Source organism: Toxorhynchites rutilus, chromosome 2 (assembly GCF_029784135.1).
Source record: "Toxorhynchites rutilus septentrionalis strain SRP chromosome 2, ASM2978413v1, whole genome shotgun sequence".
Taxonomy (NCBI): Eukaryota; Metazoa; Arthropoda; class Insecta; order Diptera; family Culicidae; genus Toxorhynchites; species Toxorhynchites rutilus.
In genome coordinates this window covers 202369121-202387996 of record NC_073745.1, presented here as the reverse complement: position 1 = coordinate 202387996, position 18876 = coordinate 202369121, and the positions used below count along the sequence as shown (strand labels likewise).

Genomic DNA, 18876 nt, shown 5'->3' with positions numbered 1-18876 from the left:
GTCGGCAAGACCAATACGAAAGAGAAGCGCATCGAACGAACAGGGATTGGACATGAGCCGTGAGGAGGTGCGGGTAAAGTCCTGACTCAAGTCCAGACTTTCGAACCATGGTTTAAGGCTAACCTTAGCGATAATCAAGTGAAACCGTAGGCCCATTTCATTTTCGTTCCACTTACGTAGCAAGTTAGCGATGTTATTTTTATGGACTAAAGAATAAAATTCATTAAAGGCGATTTGAGATAACCGATTAAAACAATCAAAATTTTCCCCCTTTTTCCAAACAAGACTTTAAAAAAAAAAACAAACTTTGAACAGCTGGACCGATTCAAATGATCTACATATCACATTGAAGCCAATAATCTAGTCTTCTTTGGGAAAAATATATTTGCAAACAATTTAGATTTTCATTTTTGTAATTGTTGGTTGTGTTATTTTTTCATAATTTTCTCGGTTAAAGATAGAAAATAGAGGATATTTTTTTATGTTTTTTTAATGAAAGCTGAGGTTGCTATACATAATATATCCAAAACTCAACTTGTTTTTAGTCTTTGCTCGATATTCCTATGCAACTAGACTAGATCTATGCGACTACAATCCAATTTTTTCGCAAGTGTAATATTTTTTCAAGAAAGAGCTCATTGGCTTCTATGTTGATTATCTGAATTCAGTTCATACTATATACATACATATATAATGTATAATGAAAACAGTTCAGAAAGTTATGATTCTATTAAAAAGTCATTTTTGGGAAGAAAACGCAAAACATGATTTTTCGAACCGTCGGTTGACTTTGAAAATTCATAACATGAAAACGAAAAAAAAAATCACATCTCTGATTATGCCATATAAATGAAACACAAAGTTTGGTATATGGAGGTTTTGGGTGGTAATAAAAGTTTTTATGGTGATTTTACACTCGTCCCCCTTCTCAAAGGAGGGGGGAAGGGTTTGCATAACTCAAGAACTAATCATGTAAACAAAACCAAATTTGGCATGTAAAGGTTTTAGGGGGAACGAAATGTTTCAATGGTGGTTCGACACTCCTTCCCTCTCTCTAAGGCTATACAAATGAAATACAAATTTTTGCATAACTCGAGAACTAATTAAGCAACCAAAAACCAAATTTCATTATGAGAGTTTTAGGGAACAGTAAATGTTTCTATGGTGGTTCGACACTCCTCTCCCTCTCGAAGGGGGAAGCTGCCGTACAAATGGAACTCAAATTTCTGCATAACTCGAGAACTAATCAAACAAATGGAACCAAAATTGGAATGTGAGGATTTTACAGTACAATGAATGATCATATGATGGTATCCTCCGTCCTCTGGAAGGGAAAGGAGTGTCCCATAAAAATATCACACATATTTCAACCAACAACAATTGAAAATTTTCGGAAAACACTGGAGAGGAATGGGAAAATTCGGTGAATTTAATTCCCATATGTTCTACAATTACATCATGATAAGCGTAGTTAGTTCATAAAAATGGATCGCCAAATGTGGTGGTAAGCACAAAACTCGAGAAAGGAATCGCCCGATTTGAGGTGTCTTTGTTGAATTATATTTTTATATCAAACATGTATTCCATGTAACGAAGAAACATGTAATTTGCAAGTGATTGAAGAATCTTGAACGAGAATTGTGAATATAATAGGAGAATTTTAAAACGACGGGTTTTGGTAGAAGTACTAGGAAGTTTATATTAAAATTTTATATTTTATATTTTTTTTTTTACTTCTGAAAAGTTTACGTACACTATAATGAGAGAGTACTGTTTAATCAAAAATTCTGATAGCTGTCGAATGGAATTATAGGTATTGAGCATTTTTATCAAAATTTAGAACGAGTTTTAGACATGTATAGTCCAAAACTATAAAAGTTCGATGATTATGTAATGTTCGTGATTGCAAGAAAGTTTATAAATCCAAATTTAGAACGGATTTTATTTATTTTTCGGATATACATGTGAATGTGTTTTTCACAAAGGTTTATTTAACGTGGACATTGTCTATACCCCATCTTCCCTCATCAAGAACAAGTGTGAACTTTCTCGTAACCCCCAACTCCCCTAAAGTTGTCCCTTACATGCGTATTCTACGATTTCGTGTTATTTCTTATACTGAAATGGAAAACATAGTCCTACATCAAAATGTTGCCAATAATTTGGACAACCTTTATTCTGAAAAATATTATGACCCGAACTTTTTTTTATATGTTCCACGATAGGTTATGACTCAAACTTTGTCTCCCCTGTGGAATGAAGCAATCGAATTCCACAATGTGAAACTGCTGAATTACAATGAATGGGTCCCCGATGATGAACTTACAGTGATGCTGCTATTATTGGATGAAGACGAGCGAAGAAAGGTGAGTGATACTTGAGGCGTAATAAAAGCTCTAGTCATTGACAGTCCGGATTCATAAAATTTCGGTGGAATTACCTCGATTTAGGTTTGACAAAATTGTGAGTCATTCGTGGAATATGCAGCATCATATTCGGGAAACACTATAACAAAAATCTCTATTTTTCAAAAACGAACTTAAGTTTGTTTGGGATATCTCCTCGGTCTGTTGCTTTCTGGAACCTTGGACCAGAGAGCTGCCCAAAATTCATTTCCTGCACTTTTGATCGTCCAATGAGCCAACATCCTCTGTAACTCATCCTTACTGTACGATTTCCATGTGCGTGTTTAGACCACTAGATTCTGTCCAAATTGGTTGTTAGATGGCGCGAAAAGAACAGTGAAATTGTAATTTAAACGACATTAGCACCCTAGTGCTCCTGGTTTGTCCTGATTGTTTTCAATCCCTGCAAATGCAACTGCCAATTGATCGGTGTTAAGTCAGACCGGACCATGTGACATTTTTATGTTTTCGAGAAAAACGAACTTGAAGTTCAGTACTCTGCAATTTTCAAAGCATTTTTTTTTTTCGTTCAATAATGTTCTCAGAAATGTTAGCTACTCTCAATACTTTGACGTATGATAATTATAAAAAACATCAAGTATCCCAAAAAAGGCACTTCTTTGGCTGCCTATACGTACATGGTCCACTCTGACTGAACCAAATGAAGAATTTTTGAAGATTTAGTTCACTATGACTGAACAATTTCGAAATATTTCTCAATCAATTAATAGTTGTGCGTCAAAGTGTGCCATTCTGTTATGAAAATAAGAGTGTGAGGTAGAAACTGCATAAACATTTGATCGCGTTTAGCAAAATAGTCTCTGCCATCTAGTCATGACTATGATTCCACGACAAACATGTTAAGGCTTAAACTTCCCATTTTCAATCATCTTAGGCAGTATTCGTCAATAGAATCGTCAATTTCGAATTCATTGTCATCACTCCAGTCCAAGCAAACCATTTGTCATGACAATTGTCATGCGAAAATGCGAAAACAGAATAGAAACTGAGAGAGGTTGGCGTCGACATCATGCCTCATATCGTATGTTTCTATTCTGTTTTCGCATTACGCATGACAATTGTCATGACAAATGGTTTGCTTGCTCCAGTCTAAACCGCACTCTGAAATAGTACATGTTGCGATTATTCACACTGAAGACCAGCATTTTTCACTGATCCTTTCAGTCAGACTGGACCAAGTTTAACCCTTTGCGATCGTATTAAATTTAGGCATGGGTGTCGTACTGGTCGGAATTATATTTCCTTGAAAAAGCAGTAATACATGCAAGATTATGAAAAATATTTTTTTTTGTGAACTATATATATGAGGGGCTTAGAATGCAAGGGGTGTAAGTGACTTGCTCGATTTCTCTTCATCAACTGCAAAAACGTTCCAATTTAAGTTTGCTATAGTATCCGATAGATGAGGTTCTGACCTATCTTCCACATTGTCAATTACAGCTGGGAATGTATTTGCAGCTAAGTTATGACCAAAAGAGAGAGTCGATGTAGAGAAATCGATCAAATCACTTACACCCCTTTCATTCTAAGCCCCTCATATGTATTAACTTAACAATGTGTTTTAATGTGATGTTTTTTAAATTAAAATTATATTTTATATTTCCTCTTCGTGTGAAATCTTTAGAAACAGTCTCCAAGGGTAAATCATATGATGTATAATCAATACATTATTTTATTTTAATTATCCGTTGGATATGAGACACTTTTCACTTTTAACAAACAAACTTTTTTTACATGAGATTATTCAGATGGCATAAGACACTTATGCAACCAATTATTCTGCTTTTTGAAAACAACTACTTCAACAAAATTTAAACCAGTAGTTACTCAAAAAATGATCTCTACGTATCCGAAATGATCAGAACTTTTCACTTTAGATGAACGAAGATTTTGTCGCTTGAGACACTTATGCGATTACTCGAACAACATGAGACATATATGCAAACAGTAGTTATGAACAGTCTTTTCGATCACACCAAAGTGCTACAATGCAAAACTCTGCTGTTATGATTTTTGTCCCACATTCCTATGCATTCAACGCATTCTGCGTTGTCTTGTGTGGGTGACTACTTTGTTTGTACCGTTATATATTACTCATAGGAGCACCGTATTAATTCGTGAACAGGTTCACTAGACATCAAACTTTGTTAAAAGCATAAACTGATAATTAGTTGAATAAAATATAATATTAGCATGGTTTCTTGCTGTGGTGGCTGAGAGCATACAAACGACCACAAAGAGTTAATTTTTAACTCTTTGCGGTCGCTTGTCTGTTCTCAGCCACCAAGCCTTTTTTACCGTTCTGGTCGTTTGTCTGCTCTCAGCCACCACAGCAAGGAATCATGATAATATTATACTTTATGCAACGATGTATTAGTTTGCACTTTTTCTAAACCAATCGTAGTGTCTAGTTAGATAGTATGGAGCTTCTATGAATTATAGATGACGGTAATCAATATAAATAAAAGATTATTAGCGTGGGAAGATAAGAGGATAGTCACGATGCTGAGTAGCTACGATACATCTGACAAAATAACTATAGTAAAAAGAATTAAACGAGGCGGTACCATTTACGTAAGCAAACCAAATTTTTATTATATATTACTATATGAAAGATTCTAGTGTCATATACACGAAGGTGAATTATTTATTTGGTTTATATAAAAACACATCAAAACACATCGTTCAGTAAATAATAATCTAAATTTTACAAGAAATAAACATATATTACTAATCTTTATAAACTTATACGATACATGCAATAAAACATGCTCTTTCAAGGGGAAATAACACCGACCAGTACGACACCCGTATAAAAAATAATACGACCGCAAAGGGTTAATATACTCAGAATGTGCACATTTTACACTAACGGATTCAATCACATTTCAACAAGCTACCTATTAGCTTCAAGAAAAAGTTTAGTTGGTTTGAATTCGGCGCTTGAAAATTGTTTAAATTCAACATACAAATGATGGATACATGGTCCACTCTGTCTTCACAGAGTAGGGGTGGCCAAACTTTTGGGCATTACGGGCGACTAATTGTTCAAATGTTAGGCGGCGGTCTAACAACGTTGTCTGTATCAAAAAGTCCTTAGAAAATGAATGTAATACTAGAGAATAAAACAAAGTTTTAAGCTTCCTGTACTTGCGCGTAAAATCATAACCCATATACTCGCGCACGGTATCACAGGCTTGTCTCTGTAATTTAGCTATTGTCGAATTCCATGCCAACTCGTCTTAGGAGTTGGCAGCACCATCTCAGATAGCAATGAAACGTTGTGGGTGTAAAGACATGGGTCATTTAAGCAACTTTGCATACTTGAAATATTCGAAAAAGAATTTATAATTTATAAGTTTATTATTATAAATCCGATGTATGAACGACTTGTTGAAAATTTTAAAGACTATTCATATATATATTTTTGGGAATTTTAAAAAAATACTTTTTTGAGAAAAATGAATTTTAATTTTTAAAATAACTTTTTTGTTAGCGAATTTTTTTTCCAAAAAATTTTTTTGTGAAAATTTGAACAATTTCCTACATTTTATCCTTTGACATGAATTTTGTAGGTGTCATAGTTTTTATGTTATAAATTATTGTAAAAAAATTTTTTAAAATTGGCTTTTTCCAAAAAGTGGTCTAATAAATGACCCATGTCTTTACACCCACAACGTTTCACTGCTATCTGAAATGGTGCTGCCAACGGGCAGTCGAGTTGGCATGAAATTCGTCTATTGTGTATTTATAGGCGTTATTTGTATTTATTTAAAGTAGTAAAAGTTATAATTAAATTTAAAAAAAAACTCCAGAAAATACTTTGTCATCAACTTCATCATTCCATTGAAGTCTTTTAATTCAGCCTCCTCAGAACAAAATTTGGTCTGTCTGTGAGACTGTGCGCCCGAGTATAGGAGGGTTAACACGTTGATCCCCGAATTTTTATTGCTGCGCTATCCATTCAACCCGCATCACAACCCGCGTTTGCACAATATCAGTATCGGTCTCAACTTCCAAGGATACTTATTGCATGAATAGAAAATAGTAGTCAGATTTTGTAAAACATCCGAAAACAAACCGTATGCATTATTATTTTCTAATTTTGTAACGGTCAGTCCCAGTCAGTTAGTGAGGAGCTTTATGCTAAAGCTGAAATGTTCAGCAAAACAATAATGTTTTATCTTTAAATTACAGGTTTCAATTGACATGAGGAGAAAGGTAAACAAAACACTAACACACAACAAGCGTGAATTTAGCCACAGTTGGTGGCCCCAATAAAATAAAGCAATTGACGCCGCTACAATAAAAGAATGTTACTAAATCACGCAAATTGGCGTAATATAGCATAAAGCAGGGAATGAAAATCTGATTGAACCATGTTCACAAATGCTAGTTCTAAGCTCTAACCACTCGTTATTTCATGCTTGAATGAATTACATACAAAAAATGGTTTTGCTAAAAAAAACATTAAATTCATAGTGACTCTTACGGAATTTCATAGATTGCAGTTATAAAAATACATGAAAAAGTTCGTTTTCCAACTATTTTTTTTTTTTGTAAAGCAAAATGTTCCATGCTGTCGTTTTTATAGCACATGAAATAAGGCATGCCTTACGTCTATTAAGCTTTATTCGTTGAGGGAATATCGGTTTTCTCCAAAACATAACCATATTAACACTTTTGAAAATACAGATATTTAAAATTTTAATAGCAGATGTCTCAAAAAAAAGCTGTTTTCCTCGATTTCTATAATTTCAGATTTTACTCGGTGTGATAGTGATAGTGATTGTATCGAATCCTCGATTCGATTTCTATAATAGGGCCTGAAATTGTCATTTATGAACATACAAAGCATTTATTTTCCATAAAAATTCACTCAAGATGATTAATGTATCCCTCAATTGCCTAGAGGTATAAGCAGCCTCTATCGGAAATATTGGACCCTATTATGTAAATACAATCGAACGGTCGATTCGATCCCTATAACTATCACGCCGAACAAACTTTTGTATTTTGTGAATCGATAGAATCTTATCGAGTCGAGTTCTTTCTCGAACGTCGACAAATTTCATAAAACACCAGAAATACCACAAGCGAACCAAACAGCTCGAAAAATTATGCCGACAACTTTCACCCGACTGTATCTATAACAGTGAAATACAGCTAACCAGCAAAGTTCTGTTCACCTAGAATTACATAATCAACATTTAATTTTAGAAATTTCTAATTTCTCATTCATCACTATTGCTCTATTCATGGCTATATTTCTTGAAAGAAATCTGCACAATTAATTCACATTACTTATCATAGTTTTAAAATTAAAACAACAATAATGCATTAAAACTCGCATTCGTAGTCTTGGAAGGCGAAGTTTTCTCCAAAAATTAAGTTTTTTTTTGATTTTCGAAACCTTATGCCGGATGTATACAGCATTTTCAATGGGTCGCTTAACAATGATATTCCTGGAGCTGGATATATTATCGAACAACTGGATATTCAATAACTAACAATCTGAAAGAAAATATTAGAACGGAAACTTTAATGAAGAAAAATCTACTCTTACGACTGATATGTTTTATACTAAGGTCAGCATAAACACCTTATAAAATATTCACGACAAAAGGTGGGATTATATATTTAATCCATTGCGTTTGGATGTGACACTATCCTAGACCAGCTGGCGGGCGCCTAGGAATACCTACGCGGGCGACCGGTAGACCGCGGACTACCGTTTGGCCATCCCTAATATAGAGCCATTTCGCCATGGTAAATGATACATGGTCCGCTCTATGAGGGGGTTTCGTTGATCAATCATAATGATTTCGATCGATTATTCCTGCTGTATGCGTGATTTTCCAAATCTGATAAATGTAATATGTAGCTTACATAATGCTTAACCAAATGTAATCAATAACTAAAAATTTTCAATTTGGGTGTCCAAGTTTTCTTTTCTCTTTGCATTCATCTCGCATAACTATCGGAAAATAGGGATTTCGGAATTCAAGTGACTAGAACTTTTTCCAGGAATGTTTTTTTCTCTGTTCCCAGGTGGTGAGAAAAATAAAACTAATCTGGCTTTGCCTTCTAAAGCGCCATTCTTTTGTTAAGTTTTCTCAGCGAACAAACGAAATAGTCGGCATTGGGCATGTGAAATGTAATCTCCTGAAGGCAACAACAATCGAACCACCTCACCAGGTCAGCCAGCCCCAAACCGTACACATTGTTCCGTCTCAGAGGGATCAATTTTTATTAAACGATGACGGGCGAGGCGGCGATAAGTTGACAAACGAGCAAAGGGGCGAACCGGTTCTCCGGCAATGGGAGCAAAAGTCGGCCGATAACCTGTGGAAGAAATTTGACCACCGCAAGGATAGCATTCTCCGCTGGGTGGGAGTTTTTCGGAATGGGCAACGTATGGCGGACGTATTGATGTCGATTCAGATAGTGCGGAAAGCAGTTGGGTGAATAATCAAATAGTTTAACTCGTATCACTTTTAGACTCCAAATGGGGACTCGGAAAAAGCAACAGCAGAACTAATTCAAGGAATTCCCGCAAGTATTTGCCCTGCCATGGAAACGTTCACAATAGAGGTGTTGTTTGCTGGTTTGAGAAGCATGAGCAATATATCTTCAAGTAATATGGGTAAATTTCGTGTACAATTGATCTTCGGGGAATTGACATTAATGAGTGGATTATCTTGCCGTCATTCTGGGAACTCAATAAACTTTATGGACGTTTATTCGACTGCAAAATTGGTATTATTCTAAGTGTGACAAACAGATTGTGAACCTTATTATGTTTTTCTTCAGATGCTTCCTGAAAAGTTTGAATATTGGCCGCCAATTGTCGTACAGCTCATTGATTGCTCTAGGATGCGAGAAAACAGAGTAATGGGCGCTAGCATTTTCGAAAAACCCGAAACAATGTTCAGAGCAGATAATGTTAAGTTGATTGAAAAGTATTTAATACAAACCCCATGGCGACAAGACCATCGAAGCAGCTTATCAATGAACACGTTTCATAGTGCCGAAGAAGAGCCACTGATTGCGACTGGTGAAAACATATCCACAACAAACCGCAATTTTCTGTTCACTATTTCGACCATCAAAGGTAGAATTGCTCGCAATGTCAAAACTGCAATCGAAGGTATCAAGAGTTCACCTGATAGGATTGCAACCAGAAGACGTGGCTCCCAGGAGACGGAGTACACGTGGTGGACAAAGTTTTACAATAGCTGCAGTCCCCAACCGTCCGATTATAAACACAAATTGAAGGTAATTTTCCACGCTGTATCAATTTACTGATTGATATTAATCAAATGAATTGAATTAAGCATGACAATAGATTATAGACCATGTTTGGTTCTGTTCCGAATATAATAGTGTTTATGGTGGGTGGCACTGCTTCATTTTACTTTTACTTGGCCAGCGGAGGAATCGTACATCGATTCAAACAAACGCTTCAAACAAGATTTCAATGCAATTGTAAAGAAAATTGATACAATCCGAAATGTTAGTATCTTTGTTTTGCACGACATTATTTGACGAATTTCATGTCAACTCGTCTTTGGAATTGGCAGCACCATCTCAAATAACAGTGAAACCTTGTGGGCAGTGTTGCCACATTTTAATCTGTTCCAGAGGGTTTAAAAATCTTTCCCATCTGTACTTTTTTTACAAAAATCTGTACCATCTAAAATATTTGTTGTAGAGAAAAAACTAAGTTATAAGCATGAATAAAATACTCATTTATTCACTACTAATACTACACTTACATTTGCGAGTCATTCATGTGTTTCATGATGATCATACATATTTTTTCTGAATCTAGATTGCATACTATCATTTGTTAAAGTTTTCGTGCTGCCGCCACGATGTTTAATCAAATCTTTTAAACCCAAAATAGCGTTCATCGTATCGTTGCTGAGTCGATTTCGAAACTTATCTTTGTTCTGATTATGTTCAGAAAAAAATCGCTCGACAGTTTTCGAAGGGTGAGGCATAGTGAGAACGTAACAAACAGGACATCGACATCGCCTCTTTTTAGACATCCAATTTTTGTCCATCAATCCTGCACATGTATGTTTTCTGAAACTGTGATTTCCTTACGAAGTAATTTTATTTTATGGCACGGCATATCTATACTCCCATTGTAGAACCGGGAACACGCTTCTAACACAACGTTAATGCTTATCAAATTGGGATAGTTTCTGGGATTTAACATAGCCACAGCCTTGAGCGTCGGATTATCGAAATCGAATCTTTTTTCTCATTTGTTTGATCAGCTCCACGAATAAACCGCTATAAATATCCTTAAAAATGATCTGCCTTTCGCTGTCCATTATTCTGATAATTTCTCCTGTTGCTATTACAAAATAGAAATTCTTGACGCTTTTCAAATGATCTTCAAATTTGTAGCATTAGACATTTAAACAGCGCAAGACTTCTCGCAGATATTAGGGAGAATTATCAAATGAAAATCCTTCAGCTCTTCAGCATCGTGAATTCGGGATTTTCAACCTGGAACAAAAAATTCAATCTGTTAAACTGGGGCAAAACATACGTCGCATCGTCCGACGCGAGTCCTTTCAGACGCTCCTTGTGAGGAATTCTGTCCTTATGAAACTGATGAATCATTACATTGTAAATGCTTTTATGATCAGCAGCACCTAGCGATACTGCGGAGTAAAAGCCGTCATGTACCTTAATGTTGTTTTGTTCAAATGTAAGAAATTTCACACGTGGAAAAAATCGGTACCAATCTGTACTTTTTGACGAAAATCTGTAGTCTGTACCGTACAGAATTTTTCCCAACAATAACGAAAAAATCTGTACCTTTCCAGATAAATCTGTATGTGTGGCAACACTGCTTGTGTATTATTTTCTAACAACAACTTTTTCATGGTTTCTTTGAAAAAATGACAACTATTCCTAAACTTGTTTAAAATCAAGATAGCGATATAGTGTATACGACGAAGTTTAAGATCTTATTAAAATATGAACTACTGTCGAAGACGTCAACTCTCGATTTCGAGTTTGTGGAATATAAGGCTTTTTTTGTATGAAAACTCCTCAAAAACAATGTCTCACTCGAAACATTTTTGTTTGTAAATTCTCGCGTTCTTGACATGATTCTAAAAAGAAAAAAGTTTTCAGAACATGTAAACTGCGATAATCTACACTCGACAAAAAAAAATAGAAGAACAGAGTGCGAAGCCAGAAATTTTAAGTGATTTTTAACATGCTGTAACTTCGTGAAAAATCAACGCATATCGAAAGGATGCGCATCATTTCGAAGCTAAAAATTTGTCTACAAACATTAGAACTTACTGTGATATTTGCAGAATTAAAGTGGATTTTGTGAAGCACTATAAAAATCCTGTTTTTGGCACTTTTTTAAATCCATGTAAACAATTAAAATATTTTTTTTTTCGTCAAAGTAACAAAGTATCCTATCCTTGCGGTACGATGGTTATTTATTGAATTATTCATCACGAAGACGAAGGGGTAATGTTTCATCCCAATTGAAATATCTCTGTGTGGGATGGTCCTACATGAACGTTCTTGGAACCAAATGAAAGCTGGTTGATAAGGTTAATTGGATTTGCTATTGATTTGGTTAGCTAAAGATTATGTTTGTCCAGAATATTCTTGAAAAAACATAAAAAATCTATTTTCCATTTCTTCCCGATATTGTTGCCCACCACACCTACACACCAAGATAAAAATATGTACGTAAAACATGCCTGAAAGTTATATCTTCAAAATGATGAGCATCCCTTCGATATGCGTTGATTTTTCACGAAGTTACAGCATGTCAAAAATCACTCAAAATTTCCGACTACGCGCTCTGTTCCTCTATTTTTTTTTTTTTTTTTGACTAGTGTATGTATAAAGAAATGGATTTCTGTCTGTCTGTCTTTCTGTCTTTCTTCCTGTCTGTCTTTCTGATTCTTATGGACTCGAACTTACTGAACCGATTGATGTGAAAATTTGTATGTAGGGGTTTTTGAGGCCGAGAAAGGTTCTTATGATAGTTTGAGACCCCTCCCCTTTCCAAGTGGGGCTGCCACATTCAATTTCAAAAATTGAACACAAATTTCTGCATAACTCGAAAACTAATCAAGCAAATGGAACCAAATTTGGCATGTGAAGGTTTTAGGGGACACGAAACGCTTCTATGGTTAATAGAAACTCCTCCCCTTCTCTAAAGGGCGCAAGGGGTGAGGGCTGCCACACAAATGAAGCATAAATTTCTGCATAACTCAAGAACTAATCAAGCAAACGGAACTAAATTTGGCATGTGGAGGTTTTAGGGGACACGAAACGTTTCTATGGTGAATAGACACTCCTCCCACCTGTTTTAGTGGGCACCAAACGTTCCTGTGGTGAATAGACACTGCCCCCCCCCCCCCTTCTCTAAAGGGTGGGATCGCCAAATGTGTTGATAAGAGCAAAACTCGAGTAAGGAATTGTGCGATTAAGGGCTGTCTTTATTACACCATATTTTTGTAACAAACATTTATTTCATGTAACGGAGAAACATGTTATTAGCAAGTGGTTTGAAAATCTTGAACGAGAATTGTGTCTCAAAATAATCTGATATTATGATGACGAGTTTTGGTAGAAGTCTAGGAATTTTTAAGTAAAAAATAATGTTCGGTCCATTATAAGGTCAATCAATGAACAGTACTGCGAATGGACCTATGAACGTGCGCTTAGTAAGAATACGTGAATGTTTGAAATTATAGATAACAAAAAATAAATTTTGGGCTGGACGAAGTTTGCCAGATCAGCTAGTTTATACATAAAAATGCTACGAATCAAACATTAATAGTAATTTTTCAAAGATTTTTCAGTTCGTATAAATTATCACGATTTATATGCTCTGCTAACATTTTTCTTTTCAGGAACATGTCAAGAACATATCTAACGCGAGAATTTACACCCAAAAAATGTTACGAGTAAAACATTATTTTCTCTTATTTTCTATTGAGATCTAAAACTTTCTCGAATACGCTGTCTTGATTTTAAACAAAATTAGGATTACAGTAAAACCTGTTTTTGTGCGAGATTTTTTTTGTGCGGTTTTCTGTTCTTGTGCGGTTTGTTTGTGCGGTATATGAAAAGAAGCATATTTGACGAAGTTATCGTCCATTTAGTTTTTTTCGATGGTTTATATGCATTTCAGTGCGAAAAAAGCATATTTGCGTCTCAATTATCCACTTCTGAAATCATTCTCCTCCTCCCATCAAATGCTCTAAGTTTTTCTAAGTTTTTGCATGACATGACATCTATCAGCATCACGTTTCGGCATGCAATTAAAGCACGAAACAGCCACGCGCAACCGAAGAGGCAAACTGTCCCATCGTAAAGCAGTGAAACAAAAGGAAATTGAACGGTGAACGGCGTGGATTTCAGTTATTTTCTTGGGGGAAACTTTTTTTATGTGGTCCTTATCTACCGCACAAAATTTTTTTTTTCAAAATGTGTACCGAACACTGTTTTTTAAAGCTACTGGTGAAGTTTTGCACGATTTTTTTATGCGGTCCCTATCCCCCGCACAAAAAAAGGTTTGCCTGTAGTTGTACTTTTTTCAAAGAAAACATGAAAAAGTTGTTGTTAGAAGAACTTTTCCCTGTAAAAGTGCTTATCTTCCGATTTATGGACGACTTGTTGGAAATTGTAAGAACTATTCATATAAATTTTTTGAGAATTTTTAAAAATTATATTTTTAGAAAAAGGAATTTAAATTTTTTAAATATTTTTCTTCAGCGGAATTGAAAAAAAAAAGAATAATTTGGTATTTTTTTTATGAATATTAAAACAATTCTCTTCCTTTGAGCAGAATTTCGTAGGTATAATACCTTTGTAGGTTTGTGAATTATATTTTTTTTGTAAAAAATCAAGAAATTTTTTTTGGCTTTTTTCATAATCCAATTCCTATTTGAATATTTCAAGTGTGCAAAGTTGCTCATAAGACCCATGTGTTTAGAACCACAACGCTTCACTGTTATCCTGGGATGGTGCTGCCAACGGCCAGTCGAGTTGGCATGAAATTCTTCCATAGAAGCATTCCTTGTCCCCTAAAACCTTCACTTGGAATGATTCAATATATAGAACTAGAATGTTGGTATTGGTGACCACAATACACTGCATGATTTTCATGTGTGTGTGCGAGCGCTGAGTGTAAACAAATATTTTTGTATATTTTAAGTGTCAAGTTTGTATAGGACCAGTTGCATTTTCCGTCGTTTTAGTTGTTTTGATCAATAAAACTGGAAAAAAGCCGAAGGGAAAATGGCTCACGAAGAGAGAAGAAAGACAAATCGATGCATTTCACCAAGAAAAATGTTGGTATCAGAGAAATTGCTCGTCAGATTGGACGATCCCATCAAGTAGTCCATAGAAGCATTTCTTGTCCCCTAAAACCTTCACTTGCCAAATTTGGCTCCATTTGCTCAATTAGTTCTTGAGTTTGTGTTTCATTTGTACGGCAGCTCACGCCCCCCTCCCCCCCGTAGATAGGAGGATGGGTCTCAAACCATTAAGATAACCTTCCCCGGCCCCAAAAACCCCCACATAAAAAAAAATTACGCCGATCGGCTCAGTAATTTCCAAGTCTATAAGAATCAGACATAACTCTATTTTTTTATATTTAAATCTATATCAAACATAGTTAATTGTAAATCTGAATAGTAGCTGATAAGTGAACATTTGCTTCGTTTTCATAACACAGACATTGGTTCTAGATTTATTCTTGTGAATTGGAACAAGTTCCAGAGTTTGAACAATTCCACGACTGGAGCGCGCCATTTCCCCTTGTCAAAAAAATAACACATAACCCAATGAAGCAGCCGAAGCCGTACGGAATGCTGAAATGCAAAGTAACCATCAGACGCTCCGATGATGCATTGAATCCGCTTTCCAATATCCCGTAATGTTTATCTCTTTACTCAAAAAGATTCTTCATTATATATTTGTTTTCATTTCCAAAGTCTACTATCGATTCCAGCTATCATGGGTGAAACTAATCTAATCGTTGTCGTTTATGTTGTGCAAGCTCTGAACCTTCGATCAAGAGACATTTTCAGTTTATCTGATGCTTACGTCAAATTAGAGTATGGAAAAGATAAAATTACCGATCGACCCAATTATTTTAAAGACCGATCGAATCCTGTGTTCGGACGAAGATTTGTTTTGCATGGTCAGCTACCCAGGTGTGAAGTTAAAAATTCACTGTAAGACTGTTCCAATACTCATATTTCGTATTCCAGAGATCACTTGTTAAAAATATCTGTCATTGATCGAGACACTTGTTCGTTGGATGACCTGATTGGAACCACGACAATTGACATCGAAGATCGTTTCAGGACTCAACACTTTGCTTGCTATGGATTGCCTCAAGAATATAATCTTTCAGGTTGTAATGTTAATTAACTATACTTTATTCGGAAGAAATATTTATTAAATATCAAATAGGTTACAATGCGTGGAGATACCCACAGAAGCCTAGTGTTCTATTGCATGAAATATGCACCGAAAACGGTATAATCGAACCGACCTACGTGAGAAATACTATCCATATGACAGGAATTACTCTGCGAGACGATACAGTCATATCGAACACTGAAGATCTAAGAGAACGACTTGCACTCACAGTGTTGAAGAACTTCCATCAAATACCCGTGCTAGGACGGCATTTTATTCCGGAACACGTGGAGAGCCGACCCTTGTTCCATCCGGATTATCCAGGGATAGAACAAGGAAGACTGCAACTGTGGATCGAAATTTATCCGTCGCATTTGACGCCAAATTTTGTGGACATCACACCCAATCCACCGAAGCCATTCGAACTGAGGGTTATTGTTTGGAACACTCAGGATGTAATTTTGGATGAGAAGAACATTTTTGGGAAGAAGATGAGTGACATCTACATCAAGTGGTGACTATCGAACGCACATTGAACTCATTAAACCCTCTCTACTCAGCTATAATTCTTAGTTGGCTTCAGGACGTCGAGGATGCTCAATTCACTGATATCCATTACCGCTCACTCGATGGCACGGGAAACTTCAACTGGCGTATGATATTTCCATTCCATTATTCCAGCTCGGAAACCATGGTAAGCAATCATATTTCCTAAACAACTTCGACGAACGAATCTAATAATCATTGTTATAACTATGACTTTTCACTCCCTTAATTTTCGACCAAGATGATAATAGCGCACAAGAAAAGTTTTTACGAGCAACTTGAAACCGAACAAAAAGTTCCTCCGCTGCTAACGGTGCAGGTGTGGGATAATGATCTCTTTTCGCGCGATGATTTCCTGGGGACATTGAACCTCAATCTAACGCGGTTCCCACAGCCAGCATCGAGAGCCTCCAAGTGTGTCCTACCGGCCGTCTCGGAGCAACGATATATCAATCTGTTTCGAGAGGATTCGATTCGAGGATGGTTTCCGATTGTGGGAAAAATGGACAGCGATATTGTGCAGACGGTAATTACCAATTAATTAATTAATTGTTTTTGTAGGGAATTGTTTTAAGTTTGTTCGTTTTGTAGGGGAAGATTGAGCTTGAACTGCAAGTACTAACGGAGGAGGAGGCTCTATTGAGACCAGCTGGGAAGGGAAGAAAATACCCACAAGCGTTAGCTATGCCAGAGTATGTAGAAACAAATGTTTTTAATAATTTCGTAATGATTCTTCTCACAAACTCCTTACGAAATTTCTCTATTTTATCATCTCAAAGCAATTGCTATCACTCAATTCGTATCTTCAAAATATTAAAGTGAACTCAATACACTAGAGCATCTTAATAAAGTTTGATTCTAAACAGTTTCGAATGGAGCGCATTGAATATCAAATCGAAATCACTAAATTTAAATCCGTTTGCTAGATGACTTTCGACAAAAAATACAGATTCACACTGAATGTTCCGAATAATGTCTATTTTCAAAATATTCAGTTTTCATATAGGGGAAGTGGGGGCATAGTGGACACCCTAAGGATTATGCCCATTTCCCACATACCGCTTCAAGCTCCGTTTTTGTAAGAGTATTGTAGTTCAACTCATTTTTGTTCAAAATAGCAAGCAATTTTTCTATAAAAAAATCAAAATAGTACATTTTTCATCATTAGAAAAAAAAAGTTGAAAAATCGAACTTTTTTTTGCTTGGAGGTAAAGTGGTCACCTAGTGGGGGCAAAGTGGTCACTAGCATATGTCTTGCTAAATGGGACAGATTTATGCGTTTTTTCGTCCAAATTTGTTTAAATCATTATTGAGATAATATGTACATTTATAAAATAAGCTTGGCCTATGCACCTAAAGTTGTAATTTACATTTTCTCATACACAAAAAACTTGGCAAGAAACACATACCGTTTCGCACAAAAAGGCATGGTTTAGTTGGTGTGGCATATTTTTCCTGGGTCAAAGCCACAGAATGTGATAAGGTATATCAGCCTTAGTAAACAGAAAATTGTAAGTCATTATCCACCACTGACCACTCTGCCCCCAAACATCAAAGTAATTTCTATGTGAATTAATCGCTAAGATTGAACAAAATATCTGTTCACTTCTCCTAGAATATGTGAACAGTCGTCCAAACTGATGATTTGTCGAATATATCAGATTGGATAAACGAGAAATTCCTTAGATACCATGCGCACAGAACTACGGCCGAAAGGCTATCGAGAGAGCGATTTATGTTTTATTTATATTTTGACATGCAACAGATCTACTGACGTGCAGGGTGGCTCAAAATTCATGAAACTCATCGAACATAAGGTGACCATCAATACGGCAGCTATTGTCAATAGTTATACTATCAAACAAGTATAACTATTGACTATAGCTGCCGTATTGATGGTCACCTACAACTACAATTGATTTATGAAACATCAACTGATTTATGAAACATTAAAATGAAGGAATCACATACACATGAGAGATGTGAGGGAGGAGTCTGATACACGCCAAATGGACACCATATACTAGAGATACTTCCATGACTCTGCATAACCCATGTTGTAAGTAGTAGTTGTGTGCACATAGAGACAGCAGATTCCATTTCATGCCGATTGTAGCCAGACTAGGAGCCTCTGAGTCTGCCTTTTTTCGTTGTCTCTGTAGTGTGCAGATTACATTTGCGCCCTTTATCAGAGTATTTCCGACAAACTCTCACTTGATAATTTCGATTGATTTCGGTTCCAATCAACCTTTGGTGACACAAACTTTAGAGATCCGTGTTAGAAACCCGATTGTCTAGCCACCAAGTGTGGATGATGTATCGTGGGCAATCATTAAAACAGTATTCTAGTCTAGAAACTTCAAAAATATACCCTAGAAAGGACTTATCGAAAATCCTATTATTTACCGAGTTAGAGCCATTTTAGTGATGCGGTATTTAACCTAGCACGGCCATAACAATGAACTTCAAA

The 18876-nt window shown here is 35.9% G+C and overlaps 1 protein-coding gene across 1 annotated transcript in view; it reads left to right on the top strand.

Annotated features, from left to right (window-relative positions):
• LOC129765350 (otoferlin-like) overlaps positions 1 to 18876 on the top strand; it is a 41553-nt gene that overhangs the window by 12684 nt on the left and 9993 nt on the right. Inside the window, exons 9-19 of the mRNA XM_055765557.1 lie at positions 2226 to 2366; positions 8538 to 8873; positions 8928 to 9185; positions 9240 to 9704; positions 15182 to 15366; positions 15428 to 15649; positions 15707 to 15852; positions 15912 to 16374; positions 16434 to 16554; positions 16648 to 16932; positions 16998 to 17098. Of these exons, the coding sequence (XP_055621532.1) occupies positions 2226 to 2366; positions 8538 to 8873; positions 8928 to 9185; positions 9240 to 9704; positions 15182 to 15366; positions 15428 to 15649; positions 15707 to 15852; positions 15912 to 16374; positions 16434 to 16554; positions 16648 to 16932; positions 16998 to 17098 (2723 nt within the window). The remainder of the gene's footprint in view (positions 1 to 2225; positions 2367 to 8537; positions 8874 to 8927; positions 9186 to 9239; positions 9705 to 15181; positions 15367 to 15427; positions 15650 to 15706; positions 15853 to 15911; positions 16375 to 16433; positions 16555 to 16647; positions 16933 to 16997; positions 17099 to 18876) is intronic.